This window comes from Bos indicus x Bos taurus, chromosome 1 (genome assembly GCF_003369695.1).
Source record: "Bos indicus x Bos taurus breed Angus x Brahman F1 hybrid chromosome 1, Bos_hybrid_MaternalHap_v2.0, whole genome shotgun sequence".
Classification (NCBI taxonomy): domain Eukaryota; kingdom Metazoa; phylum Chordata; class Mammalia; order Artiodactyla; family Bovidae; genus Bos; species Bos indicus x Bos taurus.
This window is the reverse complement of record NC_040076.1, coordinates 126,158,499-126,173,835: the sequence shown is the minus strand read 5'-3', so window position 1 is coordinate 126,173,835 and position 15,337 is coordinate 126,158,499. Positions and strand designations below refer to the sequence as shown.

The 15,337-nt window shown below is 43.0% G+C and overlaps 1 protein-coding gene across 2 annotated transcripts in view; it reads right to left on the bottom strand.

Moving 5' to 3' along the window:
- The window catches only part of GK5 (glycerol kinase 5), a 79,825-nt gene extending 68,368 nt beyond the window's left edge, over positions 1 to 11,457 (bottom strand). Inside the window, exon 1 of one of the 2 annotated variants that reach the window (XM_027544415.1) lies at positions 11,237 to 11,457. In XM_027544415.1, coding sequence (XP_027400216.1) covers positions 11,237 to 11,383 — 147 coding nt within the window. In that variant the 5' untranslated portion in view covers positions 11,384 to 11,457. Of the gene's footprint in view, positions 1 to 3,329; positions 3,384 to 11,236 lie in introns of those variants that run through there. The other variant, XM_027544423.1, reaches the window with a different exon arrangement.
- Between the last annotated feature and the right edge of the window lie 3,880 nt (positions 11,458 to 15,337).

Sequence of the window (15,337 nt, the reverse complement as noted above, 5' to 3'; positions counted from 1 at the left end):
AGTACATCAAGGCTGTATGTTGCCACCCTGCTTATTTAACTTCTATGCAGAGTACATCATGAGAAACGCTGGGCTGGAAGAAGCACAAGCTGGAATCAAGATTGCCGGGAGAAATATCAATAACCTCAGATATGCAGATGACACCACCCTTATGGCAGAAAGTGAAGAGGAACTCAAAAGCCTCTTGATGAAGGTGAAAGTGGAGAGTGAAAAAGTTGGCTTAAAGTTCAACATTCAGAAAACGAAGATCATGGCATCTGGTCCCATCACTTCATGGGAAATAGATGCGGAAACAGTGTTAGACTTTATTTTTGGGGGCTCCAAAATCACTGCAGATGGTGACTGCAGCCATGAAATTAAAAGACACTTACTCCTTGGAAGGAAAGTTATGACCAACCTAGATAGCATATTCAAAAGCAGAGACATTACTTTGCCAACAAAGGCCCGTCTAGTCAAGGCTATGGTTTTTCCAGCGGTCATGTATGGATGTGAGAGTTGGACTGTGAAGAAGGCTGAGCACCGAAGAATTGATGCTTTTGAATTGTGGTGTTGGAGAAGACTCTTGAGAGTCCCTTGGACTGCAAGGAGATCCAACCAGTCCATTCTGAAGGAGATCAGTCCTGGGGTTTCTTTGGAAGGAATGATGCTAAAGCTGAAACTCCAGTACTTTAGCCACCTCATGCAAAGAGTTGACTCATTGGAAAAGACCCTGATGCTGGGAGGGATTGGGGGCAGGAGGAGAAGGGGACAACAGAGGATGAGATGGCTGGATGGTATCACTGACTCGATGGACATGCGTCTGAGTGAACTCCGGGAGTTGGTGATGGACAGGGAGGCCTGGCATGCTGCGATTCATGGGGTCACAAAGAGTCGGACATGACTGAGTGACTGAACTGAACTGAACTGAGACAGGGAAAGAAGATAAGAATTAGAATACCACCAAAGTGGTAGTGAGTTTCCCATTTTTCTTCTGGTATCACCTGGCCTAGACTCAAGGCAGCCTGAAAACCCAGAAGCAGGTACCAAGGTGTACTGGAAAAGCCAGGAGAACATTTGTTAACACTCAGAGAGGAACAGAACAAATCTCTCACTTTTCTTTTTTATCCACCGTCTCCATCCTTTTATATGCTGGCTATCTCACAGTGGCAGCTACAGCAGTATCCACAAGCACCCCAAATACTGAGGGAGGTAAAACTTCCTCTCTCAGAACAGGTGCTGGAGACCCACCAGGGTAAGGTGATCCCCCTATGGCTTCTTCCTCTTTGTGTCCTTCTGATCCCTAGCCTTGGATGTGGGCACAGGAAGTGCCCTGCAGAATGGGATAGTGAAAGGTCCAGCTTCAGGTAAGAGGACCCAAATGAGGAGGCTCAGGGAACCAAAAAGTCCCAGGAAGATCTCAGAGAGGGAAGAGCTTGGGAAAGCTATTCCAGAAAGATGTGGATGAACTCCCAGGCTCTCCTGGAAGCTGCACATGTATGAATACACTCCTAGACAGCATTTTGTTGTTTAGTCACTAAGTGTCCAATTCTTTTGCAACCCCATGGGCTTGAAGTCCCGGGCTTCCCAAGTGGCGCTAGGGGTAAAGAACCTGCCTGTCAATGCAAGAGACTTAAGAGATGCAGGTTCAATCCCTGCGTCGGGAAGATCCCCAGAGGAGGAAGTGGCAACCCACCCCAGTGTTCCTGCCTGGGAAATCCCATGGACAGGGGAGCCTGGCCGGCTACAGTCCATAGGGTTGCAAGAGTCAGAGAGGACTGAAGCAACTTAGCACGTGTGGACTGTAGCCGGCCAGGCTCCTCTGTCCATGGGATTTCCCAGGCAGGAACACTGGAGTGGGTTGTCATTTATTTCTCCAGGATCTTCCCAACCCAGTGTTCAAACCTGCGTCTCCTGCATTGGAAGGCAGATTCTTTACCACTGAGCTACCAAGGAAGCCCTCCTAGACAGCATAGCAAAGATGCTAAAAGCAGAACTTTAAAAAAAAAAAAAAAACAGATCACTGCCCAGGTCCTGGGGCTTCCTAGATGGTGCAGCTGGTAAAGAATTTGCCTGCCAATGCAGGAGACACAAGAGATATGGGTTTAATCCCTGGGTGGGGAAGATGACAACCCACTCCAGTATTCTTGCTTGGAGAATCCCATGGACAGAGGAGCCTGGTGGTCTACAATCCATGGGGTCGCAAAGTCAGATGTAACTGAGCACTCCCAGGTCCCAGACTGAACTCTAGGTGGCACATACTACACAGGACAGATCTAAATAGCACTTCCAAGATCTTAAAAACAGAATTAACATTGAAATCAAAATCCAAGGAAGGCTGGTCAGACTGTGTAGACTGAACACAGCTGCATTAACTGCCTATTAAAGAAAAATATCAACATTTGTCATAGGCCTTATACAAGACTCAGAAGTTTATAACATGATATTTGAAATGTCCAGGATACAATCCAAAACTACAAGGTACATTAAGAATCAGAAAAATTTCAGCTCATATAGCAAAAGATAATAGATAACAGTATCAACATAACAGATAATTTTGACAAAGATTTTAAAGCAACTATTATAAAAATGCTCCAAGAAGTAAGGGTGAATTCTTTTGAAACAAATAGGAATGTAGAAAGTTTTAGCAAAGAAATAAAAAACATAAGGAAAAACAAAAATCTTACCATTTCAAAATTTAAAATACAATAATTAAGTGGGGGAAATGGAGAGATGCTGGTCAAAGGATACACACTTTCAGTTATAAGATGAATAAGGTCTAGGGACTTAATGTGCAGTATGGTAACTAGAGTTAATGTATTATACACTCAAAATTTGCTAAGAGATTAGTTAAGTGTTCTCAACACACACACACAGAGATACAAATGATAACCTTGTGAGATGAAGAGTGGTTTAATTAACATTAATTATGTTATTTCATTAACAATATATATGTATGCCAAAAGATCAATTTGCACACCTTAAATACATACAACTTTTGTCAACTTACCTTAATAAAATTGGAAAAAATTAATTAGAAAAAGAAAATGATTGAAACACATACTGGATCAGCTCCATGGTAGAATGGAGATAACAGAAGAAAGTCAATACGCTTAAAGACAGATCAATAGAAATTCTCTAATCTGAACAACAGAAAAAAAAAAGAAGAAAACCTCAGGGATCTGTGGGACAGAGAAAATGGTCTAATATTGATGTCAGCAGAGGCCCTAAAGAAGAAATTAAAGACTTCAGTGCCTAAACAAATTACTTAAGGGAAGTAATAGTGCTAAGAATTCCCAAGCCCAGTAAAAGATTTAAAATCTATATATTCAGGAAGCTTAGAAAAGCCCTACCAGGATAAGTCCAAAGCAGTCCACAGCCAGGTCCAACATAATTCAAATGCTAAGAACTGAAAGCAAAACAAAACAAAACTGAAAGCAACCAGCCAGAATAAATACACAGAATAATAATTCAAATGACTGTGGACTTCTCATCAGAACAAAGGCCAGGCCTGAAGAAGTGGCTCGACATTTTTAGAGTGCAAAAAACTTTCATCTACAATTCCATATCAAAATCCTAGGATTTTTAATAGATATAGATATGATCATTCTAAAATTTACATGGAAAGATAAAAGACTAAAAAAGCCAAAACAATACGGAAAAAGAATAAAATTGGAGGAATCACACTACACAATTTGAAGACTTACTCTAAAGCCAGAGTAATCAAAATAGTGTAATTATAAAAACAGACAAATAAATCACAGAGCACAAGAGAATCCAGAAGTAGACCCACACGAATATGGCTAGTTGATTTCTGACAAATATACAAGGCAATTCAATGGAGAAAAATAGCTTTTTCAACAGAGTTGGAATAGACATCCATATGCAAAAAAAAATTAACCTCAGTCTTAAAAAACCTCACTTCTTACACAAAAAACTAACTCAAAATGGATCCCAGATGTAAATGTAAAACTGTAAAATGCTTATAGGAAATCACAGCAAAAAATCTTTGTGACTTGGGATTAGGTGAAGAGTTCTTAGACATGACACCAAAAGTATGATTAATAAAACAAGAAAAATTGATAAAGTGAGCTTCATCAGAATTAAAAATGTGTGCTCTGCCAAAGATATTGTTAAGAAAATGAAAAAGCCAAGTACAGACTAGTTGAAAATATCTGAAAATCAACACAGGGTTTATATCCAGAATATATTAAAAAAAAAAAAACAACAGTTAGAAAACAATTCAATTAAAAAATGGCCAAAAAACTTGAACTAGCACTTTATCAAAGAGTACATATGGATAGAAAATATGCACATGGAAATATTCAACATCATTAGGTAAATGCAATCAAAACCACAGCAAGATAACACTACTTGCTAACAAATATAATAAATAAATACTAACAATATCAAGTGTTGATGAAAAACAGAATTCACAGACATTGCTGGTGGGAATGCAAAATGATAAGAATCACTCTGGAAAAGTTTGGCAATTTCTTGTTAAGTTAAATATTCACTTACCATGTGATACAACAATCCCACTCCTAGGTATTTATCCCAGAGAAATGAAAACTTACATTCACATTAAAATCTGTACACAAATGTTTACAGCTGTTCTATTCAAGATCACCAGAAACTGAAAACAATGCAAATATACTTCAACAGGTGAATGAATGTGGTATATTCATATAATGGATTACTGCTCAGAAATAAAAGGAATGAATTACTGATACACACAATATATATGAATCTCAAAGGCATTACGCTGAAAAAAAGTCAGTCTTCATAGGTTACTTACTATATTTTTCCACTTACAAGATATTTTCAGAAGGACAGAAAAAAAAAAAAAAACCCATAGTCATACAAAACAGATCAGTGGTTTTCAGAGATTAGGTGTGGGAGGAAAGTGACTATAAATGGCTTGTACAAGGGTTTTTTGGTTACTTCCAACATGTACTAAAACTCACAGAAGCTGTTCACCAAATAAGTCTCATCTTACTCTGCTAATTTAAAAAATAAGATAAAAAAGAATCTTTGGCTTCAGGTTAAAACAATGGCTTGAACATAAGTGTTTTATTTCCAATTTCTCTCAAGACTGCCATTAAACTAAAAACATGAAAAAAGGTTTATGCAGAAAGACAAGAAGAGAGCAAGGAAGCTCAGACCAGGTTTTAATAATTGTCTTGAACACTCTCAGTGAGTGGGTAGGTGGTACACGGCTAAGAATGGAGGAGACAACTGCACACCTCACTACCCACTCAGATTATACATCTCTGTTCAACCCCTGGCAGAATCTCAGGTAGAACTCTGAAAATTAGAGATACCTCAGAAGACTGGGATGCCAGATGCTGCTGAACAGAGGGATTCACTCTTTATAAGGACCCTCACACTCCTTGTGCAGTCAGATCCACACTGCCCCTTCCTAACACAGCAGAAAGTACGAGATTTACTCTCTGGAGGAGCTGAACCAGAGGCATTCTTTACTTGCAAATACTAGATATAGCTGAGAAAACTAAGACATGGTACTGAAAATATGAATGGATAACCAACCAAAGATCATCATTTAAGGAAAACCTCTAACACATAAGAAAAGGTCAAAATAAACAGAAAAAAAGGAACTGGGAGAAAACACTGACAATGTGGGGAGCATGAGGGTGACACAGAGATGACACGAAAAAAGAATCTATATTGCCAATCAATCAGTATTATTCCCCAGTGAGCCCACTGGAAATAAACAGATTTAACAAAATCTATTCCCCTTCTGTAGGGACTCCCCAGGTGGTAAGTCAATCCTAAAGGAAATCAACCCTGAATATTCATTAGAAGGACTGATGCTGAAGCTGATGCTCCAGTACTTTGGCCATCTGATGCAAAGAGCCGACTCACTGGAAAAGACCCTGATGCTGGGAAAGACTGAGGACAGAAGGAGAAGGCGACGACAGAGGATGAGATGGTTGGATGGTATCACTGACTTAATGGACATGAATTTGAGCCAACTCCGGGAAATAGTGAAAGACAGGGAAGACTGGCACGCTGCAGTCCATGAAGTCGCAAAGAGTCGGACATGACTTAGTGACTGAACAACAATTCCCCTTCTATCAATAACATTTCTCTTCTTTCCATGCAAAACTTTCATGACCACACACTGTATGTAATGACTCAACTGCAATAAATACTTCCGCATCCCAAAAAACTCAATATGGCCATCATTGTGTCAAGTCAACAACTTGGACTTGGCAGTGGCACTCCAGGGTCACGTCCCCCCACTTCACCAACCCAGACAGCTCACCATCACCAAACACGTCACAACAGTTTAGAAGATCAAACTGAAATACAAGATCAAGAATATAATCAAAGCTAAGAAGAAAATGTGTTGATTAAAAACAAAAGACAACAACCAGTTCTTTTCAAGAATGTACAGAGGGAACACAGTATTGGCAAGTCCAGTTTTCTTTGGAGTGGTCTTTCTGTCCTGTTCTTCCAACCAAAATGTTATTATTTTCTCACAATGGCATGATGTTCCAATGGGGAACATGATGAACTTTCTTCGCTTTGATAAACTAAAAATAGCAAACATACACATGTAGGATTTCCAAAGCTCTGCACACTACTCTCATATATAACACCAATATTTAAGAGTTCACAGAAAGATTTTTTTAACTTATTGGGACTTCCCTAATGATCCAGCAGCTAAGACTCTGTGCTCCCAATGCAGGGGGCCCAGGTTCGATCTTAGGTCAGGGAACTAGATCCCACATGCTGCATGCAACTAAGAGTTCACATGCTGCAACTTAAAAAAAAAAATATCCCGCATATCGCAAGGAAGATTGAGGATCCTCTGTGCTGCAATTAAGAACAGTACAGTCAAATGAATAAATAAATATTAAAAAAATAAAGAAAAAATACAACTTACAGAAAAAGGCTACAAATGTGGGTCTCTGCTATTAAAAAATGAATACCGTAAGAGGTAAAATTAAAATCTTCTGAGAGGCCTCAGTACTAGCCTTCTCATGTAAAAGTTCCTGTTTGGGATTTCCATGTTAATGAAAATACCAATAAAGCCTATTTTGTTCATATCTCTAAAGAGTGATCTCTTCAGTTTTTCTTTCTCAAGCTACTTATTTGGCTGCTTCTGCTGCTAAGTCACTTCAGTCATGTCTGACTCTGTGCGACCCCATATACTGCAGCCCACCAGGCTCCGCTGTCCCTGGGATTCTCCAGGCAAGAACACTGGAGTGGGTTGCCATTTCCTTCTCCAATGCATGAAAGTAAAAAGTGAAAGTGAAGTCGCTCAGTCATGTTGGACTCTTCGCAATCCCATGGACTGCAGCCTTCCAGGCTCCTCTGTCCATGGGATTTTCCAGGCAATAGTACTGGCTGCTGCTACTGTTGCTAAGTTGCTTCAGTTGTGTCCGACTCTGTGCGACCCCATAGACAGCAGCCCACCAGGCTCCCCCGTCCCTGGGATTCTCCAGGCAAGAATACTGGAGTGGGTTGCCATTTCGTTCTCCAATGCATGAAGGTGAAAAATGAAAGTGAAGTCGCTCAGTCGTGTCCGACTCTGAGCGACCCCACAGACTGCAGCCTACCGGGCTCCTCCGTCCATGGAATTTTCCAGGCAAGAGTACTGGAGTGGGGTGCCATCGCCTTCTCCAAATAGTACTGGCAGTACCAATCAAATCTTATGCTAAGTGTGTGTTTCTATTATATATTCTTTCCAACATAACTTAGCAGAGGTGTGATTTCCTTTTGAGAAAACAAATATAAAGTTCTGTGTCTAATCCATAGAGTCCCATGAAGGAAACTGATTTCCTAATATTTTCCTAATATGACTAAATGTAATTCAATTATTTATTCTGTACCCAAGAAATAATAAACTAGGTGCTAAGAAGCTGGATTTAGAAAAGGCTGAGGAACCAGAGATCAAATTGCCAACATCTGTTGGATCATAGAAAAAGCAAGAGAATTCCAGAAAAAAACCTACTTTTGCTTTACTGACTACACCAAAGCCTTTGACTGTGTGGGTCACAACAAACTGTGGAAAATTCTGAAAGAGATGGGAATACCAGACCACCTGACCTGCCTCAATAAAAATCTGTATGCAGGTCAAGAAGCAACAGCTAGGACCAGGCATGGAACAAGAGACTGGTTCCAAATTGGGAAAGGAGTACATCAAGGCTGTATACTGTCACCCTGCTTATTTAACTTATATGCAGAGTACATCATGAGAAACGCTGGGCTGGAGGAAGCACAAGCTGGAATCAAGATTGCCAGGAGAAATATCAATAACCTCAGACACACAGGTGACACCACCCTTATGGCAGAAAGTGAAAAGGAACTAAAGAGCCTATAGATGAAATTGAGAGAAGAGAGTGAAAAAGCTGGCTTAAAACTCAACATTCAAAAAACTAAGATCATGGCATCTGGTCCCATCACTTCATGGCAAAGAGATGGGGAAACAATGGAAGCAGTGACAGACTTTCTTCTCTTGGGTTTCAAAATCACTGCAGATGATGACTGTAGCCATGAAATAAAAAGATGCTTGCTCCTCAGAAGAAAAGCTATCATCAACCTTGACAGCATATTAAAAAGCAGAGATATTACTTTGCCGACAAAGGTCCGTCTAGTCAAAGCTATGGTTTTTCCAGTGGTCATGTATGGATGTGAGAGTTGGACCATAAAGAAAACTGAGCGCTGAAGAATTGATGCTTTCTAACTGTGGTGTTGGAGAAGACTCTTGAGAGTCCCTTGGACTGCACGGAGATCAAACCAGTCAATCCTACAGGAAATCAGTCCTGAATATTCATTGGAAGGACTGATGCTGAAGCTGAAACTCCAATACCTCCAGCCACCTGATATGAAGAACTGACTCACTGGAAAAGACCTTGATGCTAGGAAAGATTGAAAGCAGGAGGAGAGGGGGACGGCAGAGGATGAGATGGTTGGATGGCCTTACTGACTCGACGGATATGAGTTTGAGCAAGCTCCCGGAGTGTGTGATGGACGGAGAAGCCTGGTGTGCAGCAGTCCATTGGGTGCAAAGAGTTGGACACGACTGAGCAACTGAACTGAAGAAGCAACGTAGGCCAAGAAGACCATTTTTGCCAAAGGAATCAAGATATCTGAAGCAAAGGACCAGTTGCTGTTGGGTTTTTTTCTGATTTCTAATTCATTGTAGACCAACAATTTCAAAGACATAATTAAAACAACTTTATAGGGAAAAAATAACATACAAAGTAAAATCCCAAATGTTTTATTACTACAGTCAACAAATATAAAATGACTTTGCCAAACTGCTACACAAATTTCTAAATCTTAGTTTCTCTCTTTGAACCTCCGAAGACTGTGAACCACGCTTTCAGAAGCACTGGTGCAAACTCCTATCAGTTTGAGAGGCATTGCTTTCTACTTACTCCTTAATTTAAGATACAATACTTCATCTTCGAAGGGCAAGGAATTTTTGTATTTTTATTTACTTACATACCTTTCCAGACACCTTCACCAGTTTTGAATCTGGGCAAACCATTCTAGTCTCCTGCTACTTAACAGCAATCTTGATTCATCTTTGAGACTCTTACCTCATTAAAAAAAATAATAATAATGGTTTCTCCCAAATTATATAGCAACTATGAAATTTGTTATCTTCTTACAATTTTTGCATCCCTTTGGTTCTAAACACGTTAAGTCCTTTAAAAAAAAAATCACTGCTTAAAACAAAAGTACTTTGTGTCTAGAATTATAAGGGAGACTGTGAAAAGTATCTTTGTTTTCTGATAAAGACATAAAGAGATAAGCAGTACATAGTCGCTGAAGGAGAAAATCCACCTTTCATCTCTCCTTTCAGGTGGGGTTAGGGGTCAGGTATGTGGTGGAGAGGTGGGCAGTGTTCATGCACAGGTGAGCAGGTCTCTATTCGGGTCCTAAAACCAGAATGAGGAAGTCCTCAAACCAAAAAAAAAAAAAAAATGCTCAAAGCACTCTTTTGGCTGGACCTGCTCCTGGGCAACCCCTGCGGCTGAAAAACACTTCTAAGCGGATGGGAAGAGGTGTAGGAACCAAGCAAATGAGGGAGACCAGTGTTGCTGGGAATGGATTAGCTTCCGTACCTGTGAAATTACTAACATAAATATGTTGAGGGTCTTCCCTGGTGGGCCAGTGGTTAAGAGTCCACGCTCCCAATGCTAGGGGCCTGGTTGGGGAACTAGATACTGCATGCTGCAAGACTTGGCACAGCCAAATAAACTTTTTTTTTTTTTTTTTTTTTTAAGATGTTGGTATTGGAAAGAAGAGTAAATAAAAACGTCATATGGAATTCCCATTATTTTTTGTTTGCTGGCAACTATAAGAAATCAACACTTCATGGAAACAAGATCAGACGAATACCAATCTGTTAGTTGCCTTACTAGTAACAACTAATGACTTGGGAGGTTTCTCAAACCAGAAAAAGATATCTGCATGAACAAAGATGGAAAGGAGAAAGGTCATGACAACACAGCCTTCAAAACTTGTGCAATCGATACTGGATGCTTGGGGCTAGTGCACTGGGACGACCCAGAGGGATGGTATGGGGAGGGAGGAGGGAGGAGGGTTCAGGATGGAGAACACATGTATACCTGTGGCGGATTCATTTTGATATTTGGCAAAACTAATACAATTATGTAAAGTTTAAAAATAAAATAAAATTTCAAAAAAAAAAAAACCAAACTTGTGCAATACTTATATTCCTGGAAATCAGTTGCTCTGCACTTTGAGAAGCAGTTCATGATGACAACTGAATGACAAACATAAAGTTAAATTCCATTAAGTCTTAAAAATCTCAAATGTAAATAAAGACAAGGTTGGAGGTCTATCTAGGAAGTGCAGGAAAAACCAAGCAAATCAAAAAGCACCCTCTCTGGCTGGATACGCGTAGCCAGCCCTGCCCTGCCCTGCCCTGCCACTCACCGCAGTCCCACCCAGGTTAGGCCAGAGAGCAGAATCCTCAGGTGAGCGGAAGCGAGTGAGTGATCGGAGGTCACAATCCGAGCCCCTAATGTCTTCAGCCAGGACCGAAAGAGCGCGCAGGTTTCAGGCTGGCCCGGGGAGGGAATGCAGGGATCTGGCCGGTCCAGGCGCGCCGCTCAGGACCGAGGGCCCGCGGTGCCGCAGGTGGCCGCGTCCAGGCCAGATAGGCGGTCCAGCCCTCTCGCCCCCCAGCGACCAGATCCCGGGTGCCCTGCGCGACCTAGACCCGCTGCCCCGACGCCCGCTCCCCGGTCACCTTCTGCGCGCTGGAGCCGCAGATTCGTGCCGCGCGGTCATAGACGTGGCAGCGAATCATCGAGCTGCCTACGTCCACCCCCAGCACGAAGCCTGCGCGCCGCGAGTCCGACGCGCTCTGCTCCGGGACCGTAGACTGTTCTGACATCCCGACCCGCACGCCTCTCTCCCGTAGCCGCCAGCAGAGCGGACGCGCTCTAAACTCCCGCACCTCAGTGGCGGAGTGCGCCCCGCCCGGCCGCCGCCCCCGGCCCGCCCCTCCGCGAGATCTGGCACAGACCCCGCCCCTGCCGCGGGCCCCGCCCCGACGCAGTGACGTCACGGCTGCGCAAAGACTCTTTGCAGGATAGCCCGCGGGCCCGGTGCCCGAGCGTGGAGGGTGGAGGTGAGCGGGAAGGTGGTGGGTCCCTGGAGTCCGGGCCACCCGGCTCCGCCCCGTTTTCCAAACACTAGCCTCTCTCAAAGTTACCTTGGCCGGTAATTTTAATGATTTCCCTCCTAACTCTAAGCGCCCTGCGACCGTGCCCGCATTTCTTTTAACTGGTTACATATTATGAATCTATTAAGAAAAATAGTAAACTGAAAAGAAATTAAAAATTCGGCCGAAGGTATTTATTCATAAACTGAAAGTTCCTCTCCAGGACTTATCTCCCCAGAAAACCTGGTCAGGTTTGCTAAATGAAATAACGCTCTAGAACTTCCCCAGCCCTCTGGTGGGGCAAAAGGGACAAGGCGCTGGGTGGTTGTTATTACCATCAACCTCCACCGCCAATGACTGCTTTTTCAGGAGTCTGAAAGTCCCTAGGGGGGTCCTTTACCTTTCACTCGGGCTTTAAGGGCGTGGGCTCTTCCACGCATGGGGCAGGAAGGAGGCCTGTGGAAAGTTCGAGTTTCCTGCAGCTCTGGTCACCAGCCTGGAACCCAGGGGGATTCCCATGTGGCAGTCCAGCTCCCAGTTCCTTATCTGTGAACAGTGAGGAAGTGTTCATGTCTTCTTCAGCTACTTTTCCACCAACACTACAAAAAACCCAGTGCCTGAACATATTCAATATCTTTTTGTAAAATTATGAAAGTAATATGGATATATGCTCTTGGTGAAAAAGTTTTAACAGTGTAGAGTGGTGTATCTATTAAAAAGCAAAAGATACTCATTTTGAACCGAACAGTTCTTTTAACCAACTTGTCATGTTAACCCACTTGCTTTCAGCCCATTTGACCAAATTGGGGTCTTTGGCCATATTACTTGAAACTTGGAACAAGCACCTGGAAGAGTATGGGTTGGGTTTTGTCTTTGTACCCTGTTCTTGTCTAGAAAGGAGAAAGCTTAGTCACTCAGTCAAGTCCGACCCATTGCAACCCATGGACTGTAGCCCACCAGGCTCCTCTGTTCATGGGATTTTCCAGGCAAGAATACTTACGTGGGTTGCTATTTCCTCTTCCAGAAACCCTGTTCCTGCCTAATAGTACTAATTTGTTCCAAATGGTCCCAGGGCTGCTTTCACCAGTCTTGACCATTTGGTGAGTCATGTACTATGTTAATCCCCATGTTGTAAAAAAAAAAAAAAAAAAAAAAAGGTCATGGAGTCTGGCCGGAGTTCTGTTAGAGAACTAACAGGATAGAGATTGAGACATATTTTAAGGAACTGGCTCACATGCTTCTGAGGACTGTCCTGGAACTCTTTAGGGCAGGCTGAAAGTCTAGAACTTCAGATAAGAGTTGATGTTACAATTTGAGTCTAAGTCTGATGACACGTAGGCTGGAAACTCAGGCGGTTTTCCTACCTTGCAGTTTTAAGGATAATTCTTTGGGAATGCTCAATCTTTGCTCTTAAGGCCTTCAACTAATTGGATGAGACCAACCAACATCATGAAGGGTCATTTGCTTTACTGAAAGTTTACTGATTTATTTTTTTTAATTTATTTTTGGCTGTGCTGGGTCTTCACTGCTGTGCAGTCTTTTCTCTAGTAGCAGCTAGCAGGGTCTACTCTAGTTGCAGTGCGTGGACTTCTCATTGCGGTGGCTTCTTTTGTTGTGGATCACAGGGCTTCCCCGGTGGCTCAGACGGTGAAGAATCTGTCTGTAGTGTGGGAGACCTGGATTCGATCCCTGGCTTGGGAAGATCCCCTGGAGAAGGAAATGGCTACCCACTCCAGTTTTCTAGCCTGGAGATTTCCATGGACAGAGGAGCCTGGCAGGCTACCGTCTGTGGGGTGGCAGACTTGGACATGACTGAGTGATCTTTCACTCACTTCAGGGGCCCTAGGGGGCACGGGCTTCAGTAGTCGAGGTTCCCAGGCTCTAGAGCTCAGGCTCAATAGTTGTGCTGCATGGGCTTAGTTCCTCCACAGCATGTGGGATCTTCCCAGACCAGGGGTCGAAGCTGTGTCTCCTGCATTGGCAGGTAGATTCTTTATCACCCAGCCACCAGGGAAGCCCTCAGAATTCATTGATTTAAATGTTGCTGCTGCTAAGTCACTTCAGTTGTGTCCGACTCTGTGGGATCCCATAGACGGCAGCCCACCAGGCTACCCCATCCCTGGGATTCTCCAGGCAAGAACACTGGAGTGGGTTGCCATTTCCTCCTCCAATGCATGAAAGTGAAAAGTGAAGGTGAAGTCGCTCAGTCGTATCCGACTCTTAGCGACCCCCTGGACTGCAGTCCACCAGGCTCCTCTGACCATGGGATTTTCCAGGCAAGAGTACTGGAGTGGGGTGCCATCACTTTCTCCGGATTTAAATGTTAATCACCTCTAAAAAATATCTGACATCTAGGTTGATGCTTGTCCAAAAAATTGGGTACCCACAGTGTGCCCACTAGCCTGGTCTAGTGACACATGAAGTTAGCCATCACAAATACTCTTTGACAAGTGAAAGCTGTTTTGTATTCCCTGATATGAATATTTAGTATATTTCTCAAAGTGATAATGCTTGGGCTTCTTGGACACCTACACTTTACTGTGTGATCATTTTTATACATTCACATCAAATATCTTGAGTATTATCAAAGAATCACAGACTATGAAAATAGGGGGACGCATGCGTGATCTTAGAAACATGGTTTCTGGGAAGCTACTGCTTTTCTAAGAAGCCGTGGTGGTGGGGTGTGATGCACAGGAGAGAAAGAAAGGAACCAGCAGTCCCAAGTCCATTTGCTGATCTAGCCTAGGTAGAGCTGAGAGTGGGAGAGGAGAGAGCTCGGCTTCCTTCAAAAGGGGCGAACTCTGATACCTTGAGAAGATGACAGTAGTGAAAAGTGCATACATCTTCCATGGGGCAAGGGCTCCTCTGTCTACGAGTTTAAAGGCCATAGGGTCTGCGGTGAGGCCAGCTGTGCCGGTAGCGGTCGCTGGGATGGCCCTTTACGCCTGGACGAGGAACACTGAAAGACCGTGCCCTACGAGGTCCTAGGTTGACCACAGGTAAAAATGAACAAGAACCCTAAAATGCATTGAAAGGAATCCTCTCCCAGCCCCCTGCAGACTGGAGAGTCCACCTTCCTAGGGTCAGGAATTCTTTGAAGCAACATTTTATCTTTGGGGTTGGAACAAAATCAACTTGTGGGCAAAAAAATAAATTCATTGAACACACACACACAAAATAGGAGGCTTAGAAACCACTTAGTCTTATGTTTCTTAATCTGTTTCTGATCTTGAACAACTTAAAAAAAATTTTTTATATTTATTTATTTGGCTGCACCAGATCTTAGTTGCAGCATGAGGAACCTACTTCCCCCACCAGGAACTGAACCCAGGCCCCCTGCATTGGGAGCTTGAAATCTTAGCCACTTCCCACCAGGGAAGTCCTTTGAACAACTTCAAGACCCTGGTGAATGCTGTCTTCTCAAGAGCTTGTTTATATACACAATACTTGGCATGTGGTTTCAGGCAGGTGTGGGATAAACGAAACATGAAGATATCAGATTAAAAATCCAGAGCCAGTTCCCTAATCTGGACAGACCATTGTGTAGGAGAGACCTAGGGGGACAAAGGGACGCTGTATTCCTTCCAAGTTCCTTGTTCTCTGCTGTTTGTTCTAAACCTGCTCTGTCGTCAGGAAAAGGAGCAAGTGGCTACAGGGTTCAGAGACTCTGAAAGTCCCTTT